Raw genomic sequence first — 20,030 nt, forward strand, 5'->3', positions numbered from 1 at the left:
CAACATTTCATGCCATTTCATGGGTGCAATCGTGGCAGAGTAACAGCCATTTTCTCACAGTGGATTTATCTCATTTGTGCCTTGGCAGAAAATGTGACAGAATCACAGACTTCAGTCCTTAGAGCAAAGAACTGAAATTTAGACATGCATCAAACCTGATTTAATTCTTTAAAGTTGCTGAGCAAGCACTGTTCACTTGCGCTTCATTACGAGCGCTGGGACATCAATAAGTAGTTCTAGATGGATTCTTCAGTCCATTTCAACCTCCTAATATTGGCACTTGCAAACAGCATTCTTTACCTTCTCCACAGTCAATCGAATAATGAGATACCTGGCCATGTTCCAGACAAGAGCTCCATAGATATTTCCACACTGAGCAGCCAGAGTTACCTTATCTTATGGTATTTTTAATATCCTGTAGAGTCCTGGCAGCACCTGAACCCCTTTCCTAGACTTGGAGAAATGGCACACCTCATCCACATGTCTTTCTTGTACTCATCTTCAGCTCAGCTTGACCTCTGACTGACCACCAACCCCACCAGAGCTGGCAGGAGACAACGTCAGGGTTGTCCTGGGGCCTTGGGCTCTTCTGGCTGCCACGCACCAGGGTTACCTGGACAGGTGAGGCAGGTGGTACTAACTGAGGTACACCCGTAGCCAGTGAATCTAGTGCCAGTGTCGACTAGAGTGCTAGCAGACAATAAATATTCCACTGTTAGCCAAGTCCTGCAGAGTCCTGAAGACACAGGATGCAGGTGCATCACCAGTGAATCAATAAAACTATACTTTGGACCAGCCAGTCTCTCTTAGCTTTCTCTAAAACATCTCAATAGAAAACAAGCCATAATCTATAATAAACAGAAAAAAAAATAGGACGGACTCTCTCACAAAAAATTACACGTTCACAAAATAATTACATCTTTTTCCTGTTAATCACTGAATCCGTGTTTATAATTTGGTCAGATCATCCTGTAGCCAGTCTGTAATCATGGCAGCCATCTCCTTGCTGGCATCTAGCACAAAGGCGTGGCGGAGCCCTTTCTCACAAAGTCGAATGTCCCCGTCCGGAAAATCCATTTTGATCTCATCATAGTAGTGCTGTGGACACCAGCTGTCTCCAGTTCCATAGTAAAAAATCAGCTAGAAATCAAAGCATATCAAATCATTAATTTGAGAAATTACTAATGAAGCAACTAATATCCAAACAAAGAACACTGAATTATCTAGAAATAAACGATGCTTCATGATCCAAGATACACTGTGAGGAATAGCAAGTTGGTAGTTCTTGGTTGTTTCCAAGTCTGCAATTATGAGGAAGCCAATTAAATGCTCTGTGACTCAGTTTCCTTATCTGTAAAACTACGGAACACAATACAAGCTTAACAACGAAAACAGAGACCTGCTGATAAAAGTCTGGCTATCTTCAGAAATTTGTTACTATGGGTCAAAACATCTTCTTCTCCATGAGGTCCACCCCTAACCAGGCAAGCTTCTGTGTCTTCTCTAGCTAGTAGCTGTTTTCTTTGTTAACTTTCTAGCTATTTAATCAAATAACAAAATTACCAGTAAACTTGACATTTTGTTCCAGCTGAAGGGGCTAACTTTTATGGCTTTCTTCTGGATATAAACTAAGAGAAAGTAGGAGGTTACTCCACATTTATGAGTAGCTTGGTCTTACTGAAATCTGCTAGACATGATCTCAAACCACCTGCCTGGTTGGGTTCTTAGGTGGTGGAGAACCTAATTTTGTTCACCTTGATGTTAGATGTAAACTAGAGATGATCCACTCAGCCATGTCAGAATAACAGCAATTATGACCATTCTCAGACGCAATTTTCTTTTTTTTTTTTTTTTGCTTGGGGAATTTTATAATCATAGAATCTTAGAATGATAGAATAGCTTGGGTTGGAAGGCACCTTTAAAGGTCATCTAGTCCAGCCTCCTGCAATGAACACTGACATCTTCAATTAGATCAGCTTGCTGAGAGCCCTGTCTACCCTGACCTGGTATGTACTGAAAGGCTGCAGTAAGGTCTCCTGTAGTTTTCTCTTCTCAGCAGGCTGAACAATCCCAACTCTCTGTCTTATCTTTGTGAAGAGTCGCCCATGTAGAGCACAGACACCTGCCGGAGATCAATGAGCAATTTTCTTTTGGATTGTAACGTGGAACTAAAATTCTACCAAAGTCCATTTTGTTTTGATCTTGCCCTGATAACCTTGTTCAATGACACACATGAAGCAGGTGCTACAAGGCCCACCTAAACACAAAAGTCATAAATTCCAAGCAAATACCATATTCAATGGAGTGTCTTTTTTCTCCCTGAGAAACCCTGAATGTCACTCTTTCTCAAGTCATCATTTCCCCCATTTTCATCTCAACTTTGCATGCTCTAGTTATGTTTTTCAATTTCAATGAAGTATTTGAAGGGAGAGTGGTTGTCTGGGAGAGAGTAAAAACCAGTGGATTTAAAACGACACAGGAAGAAGATTAATGTCGTGGACTCTTTATGCTAAAATGTTTGAATGCAGGTACCAGAATGATGTCGATTGCCCTAAATATCACACAGAGCTTGGCCCCATTCCACTACTCTCATTTGTTCTATATTTCATTTCTGTACTTCAGTGAAAAATTGAGCACTGCTAACATAAATTAGAGGAGAAGAAGTTTTACTTTCATCACAAAAATCTTCAGCTCCATCATTTTTGTAGCCATGTGGAACAGAAAGAAACGCACCCACTGGGGCAGAGGTGGGCTAAGAGCCCAGACTGCATTTCACAAAATGTTACAAGTTTTTGTCTAACTCGTTTTTTTCTTGTTGAAGTGCACCCAAATCTTGGACATTACTATTGGCTCTGTCCAAAATCTCAGTTGCATAGACACCAACCCAAGTTATACTTCTATACATACATAAAACATAGAACATAAACCAACATTATTGGTTTCCTTTGTCACTCACTAATTGCTGGAAACAAAGTATGTCGTTTGCTTTACCAGGAAATTTCTTTTGATTCTGTCTTTGATTCGTAAATCACAGGATGTCACACTCATAAAAACTCTTCAAAAAAGTCAACGTTAAATGGCCAGCTGCATTCAGGCCTCCTGAAAGCCAAACACCTGACTGAATTATGTTTAACCCTGGGCCCCATTACCAACAGATACAAAAATAAAGATAATGAAACTGAGAAAAAAAGAAATTGAATTACTCCATTAATGGAGTAGTCCTTGAAATTAATAGATAATTTGGAAGGCTAGTTGTAGAGTCTCATCATGTGATCATTTAGAAAAAGATGTCATTTACATGTAAGCCATTTACACTTGCAAAGGTGGATAAAATTCTTGGCTTAGTCTGCATGAGCTGCGAAATGGGCTACTCTCCAGGTAGGGTTGTAAACTTGAGAACTCACAGATTTGGAAATGCCTAAACAAAGGATTTATGTGCATTCTTAGCTTGCCTCTGGTTTATTTGCATTATGGTTTAATCTTTCACTGCACGATCCAAAGGATCCCTGACTCATTCAATCCACTGACAGGATGACGTTCAGCTGATGAGCTGCTATTTGATAGTATTTTTTGTTTTAAAATCCGTGTGTGGCCTGAGGATTTATTTACTACATATTTCACGGTTTACAGACAGAATTTGTTTTTTTATGTGCATTCCTCTGGCATGCACCACTATGGGATTTTCATGCTCGCATTTATTAATTTAGTTTTGCACCACTTTGGCGGCCACTTTTATCTGTTTTTGCAGATGGGGAGCACAGAAATTAATGTCAAACTACATACGTTAATTTGAAAGTCTGTAGTGTAGACAGAAACACCTAGAGCAGGTGCGCAGCATTAGAGTACTGGTCATGCTCAAGGGATAGCACTCCTAAACTTCATTTGTGGGTGCTCAGAAACACTCTGTATCTGCCTGTAAATCAGATTTCAAGGTCTTAAATGAGATAATCAGAAAAGTGAGGACAAACTGTGACCATCTATGAAAAATATGAATGACGTCGCTGCTTTAGGCCTCCCTCCCTTAAGGTAATGGTGCAATTGCAGGAAGTACCAACCACTGTCAGCTTCTGGCCAGAGGAACATGGGACGCCTTCCTGATGGGTGTCACACTGGGGGTGTCCAGCACTGAAATCAGCAATTTAGTTTGGATCTACTGCGTGTTTTTGAAGCAAATGTCATGCTTGACCAGCTTTACCATGCTTTGGTTCACATCACAGAATAGTCTTGGAGTGTATGAACTCCTTTCAACTGAAACTAAGGCAAAGATGCTCTTCAGGATCACACTTAAGTGAGCTCCAGCCACTAACGAGCAGTCAGTCCATGGGACCAGACAACTGTTGGTTGGCAATAAGCCTCTGAGATGCCCACATTGAGGACATCAGATCCTCCTCACCATTTACTATTTATTTCTAGAAACTCTCTTCTATTGTATTGCTCCTGTTTCTGTGGCAAACATAGTCAAAGGCACCCGCTGACAACAGGAATGGTAAAATTTTGGAAATATAAGTTTCATACCAAGCAGAAAAGGGTGGAATATTTACCAACTGTCTGTTCATTTGCTTGTCCAGTCTTTCCAGATATTACTTCTGTCTTGTCCTTTTTGGTCTCGGGACTTCTCTACCCCTCTTTGGTTTGTTTCAGCTTTACTCTCCTTAGTTATTTACAATTTCCACTACTTCTGCTCCTTATACTAGCCCCACATTCTTGTCCTGACAAGTCCAAATTTTAGTCTTCTGATTTTTCCATCTCATTCTGAGTTTCAAATCCAACTCTAATTGCTTTTACCCCTAGCAATTCTCCACTTTTTTACTTGTCTAGAGCCTCTATTTCTAGCCCTACTCTTCAAATACATCTCAAACCAACAGCTGTTCATAGTTTCAGGGCTGAATTCAGCTCAGCATAAAAAACATCTAAATACTGTACTGTGGTACACATGTACCAGGCATCTAAGTTCCCACCACACAGTCAGGGAAAGATATATTCAATAAAGCCATGGGTGCTTAGAGAGCCATTCAGCTGAAACAGCAGGTACCTACTATAAGGTGGGTGAAGCTGCACTTCAGACTCCACTAAGAACTCAGTTGCCAACAGGTAGGTACCTACTGCCATTTGAGATGCTCTAGATATCTGAGGCATCTGCATGAGACTGGCAGGCATGACATTTTATAGGAGACTCACAACTTTCTGGCAAAACAGCTTGAAGCCAAATGGGGATAGTCCACAGTGACCAAAGTTAAACCAGATGTCCATGTTTAGGAGCCAAATTCTACCTTGAGTTCTTAAATGGATTTCTATTGACTCTAATGGGGTTATCAGCAGCACAGAGTCAAGTTGGAGGCCTGTGGCCAGTGGTGTTCCCCAGGGATCAGCACTGGGTCCAGTTTTGTTCAATATCTTCATCGACCTTGACGAGGGGATAGAGTGCACCTTCAGCAGGTTCACTGATGATACGAAACTGGGAAGGGTGGCTGACACCCAGGAAGGCTGTGCTGCCATCCAACGAGACCTGGACAGGCTGGAGAGCTGGGCAAAGGAACCTCATGAAGTTCAATAAGGACAAGTGTGGAGTCCTGCATCTGGGGAGGAATAACACCAGGTACCAGGACAGATAAGGGGCCGTCCTGCTGGAAAGCAGCCCCTTGGAGAAAGACCTTGGAGTCCTAGTGGAGTTGTCCATGGGACAGCAACGTGCCTTTGTGGCCAAGAGGGCCAATGGGATCCTGGGGCGCCTTGAGAAAAGTGTGTCCAGCAGGTCTAGGGAGGTTCTCATCCCCCTCTACTCTGCCCTGGTGAGACCACACCTGGAATACTGTGTCCAGTTTTGGGCTCCCCAGTCCAAGAGAGAAAGGGACCTACCGGAGAGAGTCCAACAGAGAGCTACGAGGGTGATGAAGGGACTTGAACATCTCTCCTATGAAGAGAGACTGAGAGAACTGGGGCTGTTTAGTCTTGAAACAACAAGGCTGAGAGGGGACCTTATTAATGTATATGAATATCTGAAGAGTGGGTGTCAAGAGCAAGGTGCCCCTCACTCAGTAGTTCCCTCTATATGAGGTCAGCACCTATCTCCTCTGCGCTGGAATAAACAGCCAAGAATTTTTACCACAAAAAAACAATGCATTTTCCTCTGAGCCTTATTTGAAGATATTGCAGAACCGCATGGACTGAAATAAGAAATAAACAGTCAAGGTGGGACAGACACTTGTGTCAAACATGCAATTAATGTTCGGGTACATTATAATCAACTAACAAAGAGCAGTTTTATAACAGGAAGACCTGGAGAATTTTATTTGATGCTGCAGTTCTTCTGTCTGCTTATTTCATGTGCCGATGTTGGTGTGTGCATTCCGTGTGTCTGTGTCTCTACGCCTGCAAATCTAATTAATTAGAAACTGCCAAGAGAATTCAGAATTGTTTTCAAAATGCTTCCCTGTTAGTGAATTACGCAATAAAATCTATAAGCAGGACTGCAGCTAAGGTGTAAATTTTCAGTGATCCAGATGGTGGTACAGAGCTTATGAAATCTGACAGGTACTTGACTGTCATTTGTGCCCTTGGTGTCCCTTTGAATGACAAAATGTATGTGCTCTTTGCCTATGCCACACAGAGATGCAAAATATATGTTGGGAGTCACCTATTTTCCTCATATATTAAGACAGATTCATTTTAGGCATATTTAAAACAAATGTTTCCAGGATCTAAATCTTCTCATCTTCAACACCAGGAGCTCAGCTATTGCAGCACACAGGCAGGAATAATTAACGACATGTGTAAACCGGAGGCACATGGGATCTTCATTAATGGTAGGAAACACTGGCATGCACTATACAATTTGCATGGGTCTGTAAAGTACATATTTTCCTGGGGACGGTGCATGGCTCTAAAGACATCCTGAGTCAGCACAAGCACTGTACCAGCAATGGAAAACTGCTGCCAGCCTAAGCATTCAAAAACGGTGAGTCAGGCCCCCAAAATAATGAGACTAGCTCAAAAATTAACAGATTTACAAAGCACTAAATAGAAGGTTCTTTTTCTCTTTCTTCTGGGCTTAAACTTTTCAATATTTGCATTTTCTAACTTTTCTGCCATGAGGGTGAGCGGTTTATTTTTTTCTCTTTTGCAATACCGAATGCTGCGTCTTCCAGGTACTCCTGACTCAGAAGGGAAATGGCAGCTACCACTGGACAGAAGAAAGACTTTATACGATTCCTGATGCAATACCCTGCTTGTGGAGTGATTAAAACAAATTCTCTTTCAGGATCTGACGACGAGGACAGAGTAAAGGGATGTGAGTTGTCTTTGCTGGCCATTTCAATAGCGTATTTACACAATTTCTAAGTTTCAAAGAGTTTTAAAATAACAGCAATGTTCTTTTACAATGTTTTACCATTTAAATGCTCAGAAATATTTTCAAAATTAGCTTCTGTAAAATAAAACACAAGTCAGAATAGGGCTCTGTCAGCCCAGTACCCTGTAATATGGAATGTGTACTCAGACGCTGCACAATGATGGCAGCTGCTAAGTAAACATCAGAAGAATCTGAGATTCATATCAACAGGATGTTTACATTTTAAAGAGTTTCTAAGAAAATAATAAAGATTTCCTGCAGTTGACTCCATTGGCACTTGTTTTAGTATGTATGACAGCTCACAGAAGTATAAATTACAGAGAGAGATTTCTTTTACTCCTCTTCTGTAGCCGTCATAGGTCAACACTGAAAAACAAATCCCAGAAGTTAAAAAATATTAACTGAGTTTCCTCTATCTCTCTGGAATTCGGTACAGCCTATAACAACTTTAGGCTCATTATGTGGGCAGGCACCACTCCAGCAGATGGCAAAGAGCGAAGGACTGATCTCTGTGGATAAAAACTAGCGGCACACATGCAATGGCAAGCGAGACCGTACCAGTGTCCTTGCTGAAATCCTTGTCCCCAATACATTCACTTTTTATCAGTGCTACACCCACACACATTTACTGGTTGAGACAGCAGCTTCTCTCTGGGTGACATCTCTCAACGGTAACCAGTGACTAGTTTCATTTGCTCTCGCATGAATGCTAGTTTAAAAGGCATTCGCCTAGAATTAAGTTTAGTTTCAATCAAGATTTATAGAAAATGACTTAGCTTCTCTGGAATTATGAAAGCATCTCCACCTTACCCTGCCAAAAGAATAATAGAAATGACATGGGAACAGGCTGGTTTGGGACACACTAGTGTTTTTCTACTTGCTTCAGTTGTACTTTGGCTTTACTAATCAGTTTCTGGGAAGAGCTCAAAGTACTGTTGTTGCCCTGCGTAGCCCTAAATGCTTCAGGATCTGCTTCTCTGAGCCACCACCTCTCTCTCCCCTCACGAACTTGCTGTGGTTGAGATTGGCTGGTTTGATGACAGTGTCTGGAATTTGCTTCTCAGCTTGCTTTACCAGAACTGGGATTTCTCCAACTTTCCAACGGCAGTACGAAGCTAAACTTTTTCTGCAAGACCATTTTGAGAAGAGGCAGTTGACAATCTGGGGTACACAATGCTATTTTTAAGTCCTGACCAGTAGTGGCTGTATTAAATGTGTAATGGGTAGTTCAAGTACTTGTGATGATTTTATTTAACGCAAGGAAGGCGGCAAGTTTTGGTTTTATTTTCTGTTTTCATGTCTTTGTCAGCGTTAACTGGAAATGTCGCAACTCGAGGAAGGGGAAAGGGTTTCTTGTTAACTTTGCTGCAGTTTGTTAGCAATGCTACCAGCTGCTCTGCATGCAGACCCCAGGGATCAAGTGAGGCCACTTTCTCAAAGATAATGAAGGGTCAAACTCAATGCAAAGTGAAGATGTGCTTATAAAAAGGATGCACGGGATTTATCAACAAACCAAAGTTTAAACTTATTTATATTATCTATGTTACTTGTAAAGACTTAAAAGCATTTCAAGGGTCTATGTATAGATGTGTCAGGACACGTGAATATTTCAGAATTAAAGTCTGTATAAATATCAAAATAAAATCAAACAAGACTCAAAATCACTCCTTAAGGAATACTATTACTGGGCCAGATTGTTCCAGCTGTATTTACTGCAAACAGTATCTCCCTCTGAATAACAGCCTGACACTGTCTACGTTCACCCAGACTTGTTCTAAGGTGAATCAGTCAGACCTCTCTTGCACAGCAGGATCAGCATCTGGCTGTAAATGACAATTTTATTCACTGCCTTGCAATGAGCTCTGTGGCAGAGTGGTGGAAGGTAAGTGATGAAGGGGCAGTCAGGGTTGGATGGTAACTTCTTAAGTATTTTTCAGAAGGCTGGGGAAACGTTGCTGCCTTTGCTCATTGTGTGTAGCGCACATTTTATATCTGTCCCAAAAATCCTGGAAATACATGTCATCGCTTCTTTATTAGAATACCACACAGCATGAGGGATGGTAACAGGAGCTCAGTTACAGCAGAAGTGAAATACCACAGATAAGTATATCGTGGTACGTTGAACTTTTTGAATCCTCACTGGGATCCTTTTCCACTGACGAGAGAAACTGCTGAAAAAAAAGGGAGCTTCAAAGAGAAGGTTGTTCTTGTGGTTAAATGACACATGCACCAAAATCTCCAAGTACATGTGCAACTTCCCTGACTTCAACTTGGCACCTCCAGGGAGCGCAGGCCAAAAAGGATGTGAGACCAGCCAAAAAAGAGGTGTTCTTGGCTCGAGAGAGCACTTTGCACCTATTCAGAAAGAGGGTTTGGAAGGTTTTTCACAAATGTAGGCAAGCAATTCACTCAGGCTGTGGGCAGGCGAAGTATTTGTAGTGTTCTTTTAACCACTTATCTTCAGATCATGCTCCTCTCACTGGGAATAATTACCAAGCCTCAGTGGATGTCTACAGAGACTCAAGCGAAAACACTGGGCAACATCAAAACAGCCGCTTCAGGGGTCAAAATAGTTCTTGGTTGTTCAGGATTAAAAATTTTCTCCAGCAAAGACAATAGAAAGAAAAACTTAGCACTTTTCCATGGAAAGGAAATACTTCTGTTCTGCAATTTTTACTCTAAATCTCTGCATATCACTGTTAGGTTGATGCTCTTGGAAAACACACTTTCTCTGGTATTATTGGTGTGATACAAATTTGTATCACTTTAAATTCCAAATGCAACATTGAAATAAGCAGGAAGTAGTAAATATATACTTTAATTCATTTAATTTTTTCAGAACTGAATTTCTTCCTCTCCTAACCACCTACATATGGGTGGTTATAAGCCCCCCACAATAGAAACTTCTTCAGTCTGAGTAAAAATAGGTTTATTTATCCATAAACTTCCATTTTTTTCCCCCATTACTTTTCCCCATTTGATTAAAAAATGCTTCTTCTCAGACAACAGATTATTTTTCATCTTTGTATCTCTGCTTCAGGTATTTCCTATCTTTTTCAATCAATGTATCTGCTGCACCAGACCACTAAACTCAAGGAGCATATAAACCTGGTTTTGGTTTAACATGCTAACCAAAAGAATCATGATTTTCAGTTAGTGGAGGACATGATTTACGGTCTTAAGAAATTACGAACCACTACAGAACGTTCATGGTCAAAGTGATCCAAGATTTCCCAAAGTTTGTTGGAGCTCTTCTACTGATTTCGATGGGCTTTGGACCAGATCCTACTACACATGAAGAAATGAACAAAATATATCTCAGCAAATATAAAATCTGAGGGGTGATTTCTTTAAACAAAATTTCCTGGGTAAGCACCCATTTTGCCCATTAATGCAGTATCTTCCTGATAATGTTTATAAGCTTACTTGATAGAAAAAGAGTCAATAAGTCTAAGTCTTAAAGCAATGACTGTGGCATGATGCGGACTTAAAAAATTCAGTGCCTTAGAGCGCCTCTATGTAGTAGTATTGTTGTCCATCACAGGCATGTGAACGAATGCCCAACATAACCATCTGCCTTTTCCGTTTTAAATTTTTATTCTATCTGTAAAAGCTCCGTGATACTTAGTGCTGATCCATCTTTTAAGAATACAGAATTACACCCACTTCCTTCGATGCAAGAATTACAATAAACTTCCTCTAGTGCAGTAGTATCTTTGCCTCCAGTTTCTGTTAGGAAAGGGAGTGGGTGTTATTGCAGTGAAAGAACATAGCTCAGCTGGTTTAGACACAATCACCTAATGATAATTAACCATCAAAGCTGAGCAAATCTTGTATCAGTACCTCCTACCTTATTTTGTGATTTATCACAACTGCCTGTGTCATTGCATTCATGGACTGCTTGGTCCTGACAAACAGCTTTAGAGCCAGTATTTTAAATGCTCTATTATATATTAGTTTATTAGAAGACAGGTCTCTATCCTCCTCATATAGTTCTGTTGCCATTTAATGTGCAGAGCTTCTGTCTTTAGAAGATTATAATATTCAAATAATATTCAAATAATATCCAAATAATATTCCAGCTCCCATTCTTTCAATGTAAATCTGAGCAATTAGCACTGTTAGATTAAAAATCTGGGGTCTGGAGATAAAATTTCTCCTTGTCCCTAACTAGTAATAATTATATTTAAACTTGGGCAGGAAAAGATTGGAATAATTTAGTGTCTCTTCTTCGTGCTTCTTCAGATCACAGAATGCAAATAAGATCCAGAAATAACTTTTCTATTCCACAGCAGCTGGCAAAGTCAGGTGTTAAGATTGGCTTTTAGCATATGATCACAGTGACTACTAAACCGTATAAATTTTTTCAAGTGACAGCTTGCCAGTTCTATAGCAACTTGGACTATCATTCCTGTTTTTATAAACTTCCAACCTTTATAAGTTAAGCCCATTTTTATTGTCAGTACACTTCAAATTTAACATAATGCCAGCTCAAAATTTTTTCCTTAATTCTTACATTTTCAGAAGCTACTAGAAGATGAAAAAAGAGAAGCGTTTAGCTTCATTTTCAGACCTGCTTTTTCTTCAGTTTGCCAACTGCTTATAAGCTCACTTCAGCTTTTTGTTTTCTTGAGTATGTTCGCCACCTTAAAAGTATGATGACATAGAAGAATCAATAAAAGAAAGTTAACACAGGTTTAAAAGAGCGCCTGCCTGCCAAGGTAACGCTTAGATTGACAGAGTCAACAAAAGCACAGATGAAGCAGACTGGGACACCTGCAAACTCTAACTGTTGGCTACAGGCCTTCATTTGGCACAAGAAGTTAGTGTTTTTGTGATGTGAAGCATCCAAGTAGACAACATGAAGTCACTGGAGCTGCAGAGGATTGTCACCACTATCGCCCGCATCCAACCAAGCTTTTATGCTTAACTTCAAGCATGTAGGCTTGCGATTAAAATTTCCAAAAAGGACTTGAAGTCCTGCTCCTGCAGGTTCTTCACTTTTGTACCCTGTCCTTCGCTTTTAGTATCTGCCTCTCAGGCTACATCGCAGGAGTATCTGCCTCCAGCTTTGGCCCCAGCCCTGCATCCTAGAGTGACCTGGACCGACATCGTACACAGCTTGTCACCTGCATGAAAACCCCCTTCCACCTTCCGTCATGTCTTTGGCCATGCCCCCTGGATGGAGTTTTGACCCACGTTGTAGCCCCGTCTCTGCCCCTCCATAGTCCTGTCTCTGTCCCTGCCTCCTTTTGCTTCCGACTGGATGCTCTGGAGGGATGCTAGACCTGGTTCATTGCTTTGCCTTGTCTGGAACAGCCAATGAACCCTGCTACCTGCTTCACTTGGGTGCTGTGGGACCCTGCAAGAAAAATGTGAAAAACTAGGCCTGCCTAGTGCAGTGTTCCTTGTTCACATGTGCTATTTCAGCTCCTTAAAAAACCCTCCTAGAACCGAAACAGCTGAACATATCTTTCAAAGTTCAGAGAAGGCAAATGGGAAAAGTAAAAAATAAATCCATTTTCAGCCGAAAAAAGAAAGAATGATTTATGAAGTGAACTCTGTACCATATCTATTTACAAGGCACAAAGTAATCTTACAGAGATTTAGGACCTCTGTCCTAGAAATTTCTATTCTCCAAGGAAAATCTCTGCCAATGTGAAGTACAGGAAGCATTCTTCCAGCAGAAAGACAGGGATGATACAAAAAAATGGAGGGAAGGAAGGGAACACAGTAGACTAATATGTTATACTGACTACCTACTCACACAAAGGCTACACAAGTTTATTAACTGTGAGCCTTCTGGCTTATAAGCCATCTGGAATTGTCTGACCATGGCCATACTACTGAATTCTCTCAACTTCCAAAACAGGGTGACCACATCAAAACCCCAGTTACAAACAGTTCCCGGCCTGTGCCAAGCCCTGAATCATGTCTGGGAATTGACTACCAGGAGAACGCTATTGGTCCACATCAAAACTGTACCAAGATCTCTTTCAACAATACATTGTCCAGACAGGAAAGTTCAGCGCAGGAGAACGGTCCGACCGAAACTACTTCATTTATTTGTATAAGAGTAGTTCCAGCTCACGTATTCAACTGCAGAACTGGAGGAACACTGAAAGGGTTATCAAAGACTGGAACAGGCTGTCCAGGGAAGTGGTTGAATGTCCATCCTTAGATGTATTTAAAAGCTGTCTGGACATGGTGCTCAGGAACATGGTTTAGAAGCAGATCTGCTAGAGTCACGTAATGGTTGGACTTGATGATCTTGAAGGTCTTTTCCAACCATAATGATAGTACTTCATACTTTCTGTATCTTTCTCCTACACTGCAGTCAAAGGGCTGAAACTGCGGAGCCGTAACAATTTTGCTGACTCCTCTCTATAATGTTTTGATCAAGCCTGCAGAATCCCATGATAGTAACTGACATGACACAACACAGATGGTACATGTTCTGACTGACCCGTACAGCAGCAAAGGCAGAGGACTTTGTCAATCAGCCTGCACTCATGTCCTGGCTGGCCATCTGCCTGTCTGATCAGAACCCAGGTAACCCCTGCTCATCTCACTGGGAACCACATCTCAGGCTTGGTCACAACAGAGGGTGTTTTCTCCTCCATCAAGGAAGCCATACCAGATGGGACACTACATCTGACAGCGGTGAACGCTACATCTACAGAGGTGTGGATCAATGGTATTTTGATGATCAGAGACTCTGCTTATCCAAGGTCAGTGGAAAGACACTAACATATAAGCTTTGCCTACTGAAATTCTGGTTTTGCACAAATTTGACTGGATGCAATGTTTCCTCAGGCATGTGGACTTCCCAAGGAAATTCTGAAGATTAAATAGTTACCTTCTTTAAATTTTGCTTTATGGTTGTACTGTCTCTCTCCACAACCTTCATCATTTCTTGGCTTGCCATGTACAAGATGTTGGCTGCAGAAAAAGAAACATGAAATAATGTAAGGACACGGCAAATCTTTTAGAAGAAACACAACATGGGCCAAATCCTGTAACAAGATAAGCAGCTAGAGAGCTCATCATCCTGACAATCCCACTGAAAAGAATCCCTATGACAGCATGGGTAGAATTTATCTCACCTAACTGAATCCTTGAAAAGGTATATAGACTAAATTAAGTCAGCTTCCATTAATTAATTCCATAGTTAATAGAAAGAGAAAACACACTTTCAGAATGTATCTCTATCCATCTATCTTACAGACTTCTGAATCAGCCCATGGTGATCATAGAATCATAACAGAATGGCCTTAGCTGGAAGGGACCTTAGAGATCATTTTAATCCAGCCTCTCTGTCACCAGGGATGCCACCTGGCAACTAGATCAGGCAACACATGGGGACCAAATGGGAATCGAACCCACGACCTTAGCGTTGCTAGTGCTATGCTCAACTGACTGAGCTAACTGGCCCCCTAATGATGATTCTCTTTTTACTGACCAGAGGAGGAACTTTGATGCCTAGTATTCACTACATAGTTTTAGAAAGGTAAAGGTTAGCATAATACATCACTCAGGAAGTGCTCGCATGAGTTGTAAATATAAGGCATACTTTAAAAGACATTATTAATCAATATTCAGGTGCTGACATTTCAATATGCAAGTAATTTAAATTTTCAACATAACAAATACTAAAAATAATGGCAAATACAAGTATCACCAAAAACTGCAGTCCTGCATAATACTGATGGTACTTACCCCGTCAGGACACCAAATGTCTAAGCCTTACCTTTCTGGAATGCAAGGTATTAAAATGACTCAGTGCAATTTATCATGAGTTCGTCTGCAGAATAATGTCCCAGAGACATAGATGTTTAATGTTAAGTCTAACGTTTAGATACCTAACTAAAAGCAGTCCAATTTTACGAGGTGTTGAGTTCTGGCAAGTGCCATGAATATTAGACAGCAGTGGGAAATAAGTACTTCTGAAAAGTCGGTCCGTTTGCATGGACGCCTAAATATTCATAAATTTAAACATTTTGACGCAGAGGATCACACCATGTCCACCTAGCCCAGGTTCTGTGAGCTTGGCAAGAAATTCCAGCGCACAGTCCAAAATCTGGCTTTGAACAAGCACACTTCTGTTAGATTATGAGTTTTGCTGCTAGGATAAACCTCACGTATCCAACTGCAGAATCAAGAGTTGCTACAGGACCATCAGTGTTGCATTATGGCGGCAGATAGTGAGACGTCCTCCAAAGGGGGTTCAGACTTAGCCTGCTTTAATAGAGGCTAACCATTTCTGACATCAGTGCTGTACTGAAGAAATGTGCAGATATCACTTATCTGAACCATTAGCCCTTCTTTTACCTTTTTTTGCCCTGTCAGTTTACTGCGTTAATAGGATGGCCAAGCTTCTCCTGTCCTCATAGTCTAAGACTCTGTTTGTTGGATCACAGAGACATAACTTACATATGGGAACGAAGGGCAATATTCTTCTCCTCTGTTGCCATTTTGAAAAAAAACAATGGAAGATCCTAAATGGATAAATCACCTTAATGCATTTCCGTTTCCAGGTCCTAGAATGACTAAAAGTATTCTAAAACACTAAATTCTCTCCTGAAAAATAGGAGAAAATGGAAAGACTCTGACACTCTGACCATTTTTAAAATCTGAACCAATGAAGTTTTGTGCACAAAGTTAATGACAGTGTTGGATCTGATACTGCTCTAAGACAGGAAAAATACATTCCCTCATTGATGGGCGAGGAAATGGCAATCACATAGGTCTTTGTTGGTGACGAAAACATGGAGCTGGCTGAATTCCAGCCGTGCTCTAAGGAAACAGAATGCCACTGGAGAGATGAGTGATGGCTCTAGAGATCAAATGTTACAAGACAAAGCCAGTACGCGCAAGTGAAAAAAAATCCTAGAAAGTAGTATCTGCTTCCGAGTCAGCCAAAGAAGATGCAATTCAGTCGCACGCCTGGAGAGCTCTGCCTTTTCCAATTAAATGTTGACTGCACTGAGTGTTGAGTGCAAATTCTTCCTTTCCCAGACAGGATGAAATGGTTGCAGATGTGACATCATATAGATAATCCAACAAATTTGTCGGTGCCATCCTATTCTACTGGGCAAAGGGGCCTTGGTGCAGTTTTGAGTCTAGCAACCTGGTCACCTAATCCTGTGGTGCAGCTGGCAGAGGTCTGTCCATCTACAGCATTGTTAAGTTCATAACCTGACATTGGTCTTCCTTTTCTTAATTCAGTTCCAAATGTAGAGGGGCATTGTACACCTTTGTTTTAAGGACACATATCTTAGAACGTGTCAACCTTCAAAAAACACCTAGGAAAACCTTAAATTAGAGGAGGAAAGACAATGAGAAATTCCATAGGCATTTAATCAACTTCAGATTGATTTCTGTTTCTGATGTGAGAAGTATGGCTTCAATGCTGAAAACTCCTCCTTATAAATGAAGCTACCTGTGTGTCAAAAGCACTGCTTTGTGTCAGAAGGAAATGCAGAACACAGAAAGCTAGTCTACGTGCTGGTCCTTCAGGTAGATTGGTGTGGCGTGCTATGGATTTACAAGATTTCACAAAACTTTAAGTGCAAGAGTCTGGGTTTGCCAGGGTATCTGGCAACAGCACTTGTACTCAACCCATTATATGAGCCTCTTAGTATGCCAGGTCTTCTATTTGCCAGTCCAGAATAAGGTTTTTGTTAGTAGGACCCAGTGGATAGCCTACCTGCAGCCAGAATTTTTGCGTTACCTTGCAGCATCAGCAGTGGGTGGTAGGCAGTGATTTAAAACCTGGTGGGCCACCAGCGCAGAACCTGACAGTTACCAGTTCATCCAAAGTGACTGGGATTCTGCAGGCAGCTCTCCACCTCCAGTTCAGTCATGTGGCAAAAGTGGAAAGAGTAAGTACTCCCCCGCTCCCCTTCTCCCACCTGACTGGTTTCTCTGTCCTACCTCTTGTTCTTAGCGGATTCTTCTGCTCATATTTCTGAGTTGCTTGTGTGTTTTTTGCAGTAAAAAAAAAAAGAGATAAAGTGGAATTCAAACAGTTAGTAAACAGATTAGTCATAAAGATTCTCAAAGTAAAACTGTAAGACAGCAAAGGCAGTAATGATGGTACTTTAAAAGGAACCATCTCTCAAAGCTTGTGTACTGTGCATAAAAGAGAACCAGGAAGGCAGGATTAAGCTGAACCGGATGAATGGCAAGGTTCAAGAGTCTATTTCAACCAAGCAGAAATCCTTCAAATTTTGGAAACATGATCCTAGGGAAGCCAATAAACAGGAACTTAAACTTCAGCAGGCGTTAAGTAAGAGGAAATTGCGAAGAGCAAAAGTAGGTTTCCAAGAACAAACATTAAAAGGTTTAAAAATAAACAATAAAATATTCCTTAGGTGTGTCAGAAACAAGAGGCCTTCAACAGAATTCGTACAGGATAAGGGAGTAGCCAAAGAAGATAATTACACTGTTTGGAAGCTAAATAACTTCAATTTTTTTCACCCTACTTCCTTGTTCAATATACTCAGGGAGTTTCTGCTCTCTGTGTTGCTTTTCTGGTGATAACAATTACTCTTTGAGCAGTGAGGTATCAAGAAGTAGCAACAGTGGAGAATACAGAATACATCAGGGCTAGAAGGTACATTTAAGAGTTTTAAAGAATCTTAAATAGAGAATTGCTGAGCTGATAACAATCTTGCTACATAAGGATCACCCTGTCCTGTGGCTTGGGGAGTATAAAATATTGTCTAATCACTGTTGATTTTACAAAGGAAAGTAACATTTTACTTATCTATAATTTCTTGAACGTTTCAATAAACACAACCAGATGACAAAAATTACTGGCCTTCTAAAAGCTCTTTGCTACACTTCACACAATAAACTTTGGTTGAAACGAAACAGATGTAAAATGGAAGTTGTAATGTGTTAAGAAATAGTCTGGAAGCAAAGAAAAAAGATTAGGACTAGATTAGCTGGTTTTCATCACAGCAAAAATAAGGTCTAGGTTCATCACACATATAAAAAAAATATTGATTCTTACTAAAATCTCTAAATAATCATTGAACACACCTGGTGATCTTATAATTTCTGAGGTGGGTTAAATCACCTCTCAAGATGATGCTCTTTTCAGTGATAAGGCCTTTAGATCCCAACTTAAGTGCCTGAACTGAGGCAGGACAAATCCTGGCCTAAGAATCTAGTCCAGCTTCACATTAAAATCATGAATAATTTATTTCTTAATGATCTGACAAATGGATAAGTAGTTTATTGATAGCATTTGCATTCTGCTAGTTAGTTTGTGAGGACCAAGCAGTGAGAAGGATCTAAAGCAACGCACGAGCAAATGAAATTCCAGCTGAAGAAATGGAAAGCAACATACATGTGGCAAAAAAAAGGTAAATATCTTTTTCCTTACAAGATCTAAATTAATATAAAGAATGGAATCAGAAACCAGAGACCCTAAGATTAGTGTTCGCTATGGGCATTTATTCAAAATTATAATCAAATAATATGCTTCATAAATAGTAGGAGGATGATACAGAATTTTGCAGCACCATCACGGAAATCAGGTAACATGACCACTCTTAAAGAACTGTGTATGCGGCAGTCACAGCCTGTGGGATGCTGCCAAATTGTGAATGGTGTTGAAAACAGTGAAAGAAGTACATTTAAAGACGTGTTGTTGCTATCATGTTCATGATACACTCATTTTCCCTCTCCTACAGCACAAGGCATTAAAATGCAAAACAATAAAAGGAAGTACTTTTTAACGCTGTATGCAATTACCTAGGAGCCTTACTGCCAGCGGAAAGTGATACTCGTGTATTTGGTGCATTCACACCTAAGTATGTTGCCTGGAGCTCTTCTCTCTGTAAATGCAGTTAATACAATTAATGGTAGGGCAACTACCTACAAAGGCCGGATAACGTGCACTTCCAGCCACCTCTCCTTTCAGGTTCTTTTCTCTACATTTGCTATCATTCTTGCTCGGTTTCCTCCGGATACATCCTGTGGCTCATCTCTTTCTTGCATGTCACTGGCACAGTATTTAGTATTTCAGCTTATGTGAGAGTGCTTCTCTCTTCAGCAGTGGAGCTGTAGCTCTTCCAGCCCATGTACTTCTTCACAGATACGAAAATCACGTTACACTTTACAACATGAACTGATAACTCACATCAGCTTGTGACCCATGATATCCCCACGATATTTTCTAGCAGAAGTATTACCATCCTTGTACTTCATTTATGTACAGAACAAACTGGCTCTTCCAAACACTTCTCTGAGCTTGTGAAGGTCATTTTGAACCTGTCCCTCTCCGGCATACCTGCAGCATGTTCGAGCATGGCACTTTCTGTAAAGTCAGAAAACACCCACTGTATTCTGTCCGTCACACCCTTAACACAACTACTGAGTAGTAAAGTTAAGACTGTTATAAGCTCCTACTAGCTACACTTTTCGGGTTTAAAAAATTCTCCCTAGTCCCATTCTCCAAACAGTCATATATCTGTCCAGTACTTGTGTCAGGTTATGTCATATTTCCCAAACTTTGTTATAAGAATATAATAGGAGACACTGTAAAAAGTTTTATATAGGTCAAAATGTCCTAAATCTATTGCTTCTCTCTAATCCACATGACACTGTAAGATATTTAATGGCTAGAGAAAGTTATATTGAAAAAAATACCACTATAGAGGAGGAACAG

General features: G+C 40.6%; 1 protein-coding gene across 1 annotated transcript in view; it reads right to left on the reverse strand.

The window, feature by feature from the left end:
* Positions 1-948: 948 nt before the first annotated feature.
* LOC104267270 (UPF0554 protein C2orf43 homolog) overlaps positions 949-20,030 on the reverse strand; it is a gene marked incomplete at its 5' end in the record, with an annotated part of 35,701 nt that continues 16,619 nt past the window's right edge. The window contains 2 exons of the mRNA XM_009866393.1: positions 949-1,140; positions 14,208-14,290. Coding sequence (XP_009864695.1) covers positions 949-1,140; positions 14,208-14,290 — 275 coding nt within the window. The remainder of the gene's footprint in view (positions 1,141-14,207; positions 14,291-20,030) is intronic.

Source organism: Apaloderma vittatum, unplaced genomic scaffold, assembly GCF_000703405.1.
Source record: "Apaloderma vittatum isolate BGI_N311 unplaced genomic scaffold, ASM70340v1 scaffold27653, whole genome shotgun sequence".
In the NCBI taxonomy this organism is placed as follows: Eukaryota; Metazoa; Chordata; class Aves; order Trogoniformes; family Trogonidae; genus Apaloderma; species Apaloderma vittatum.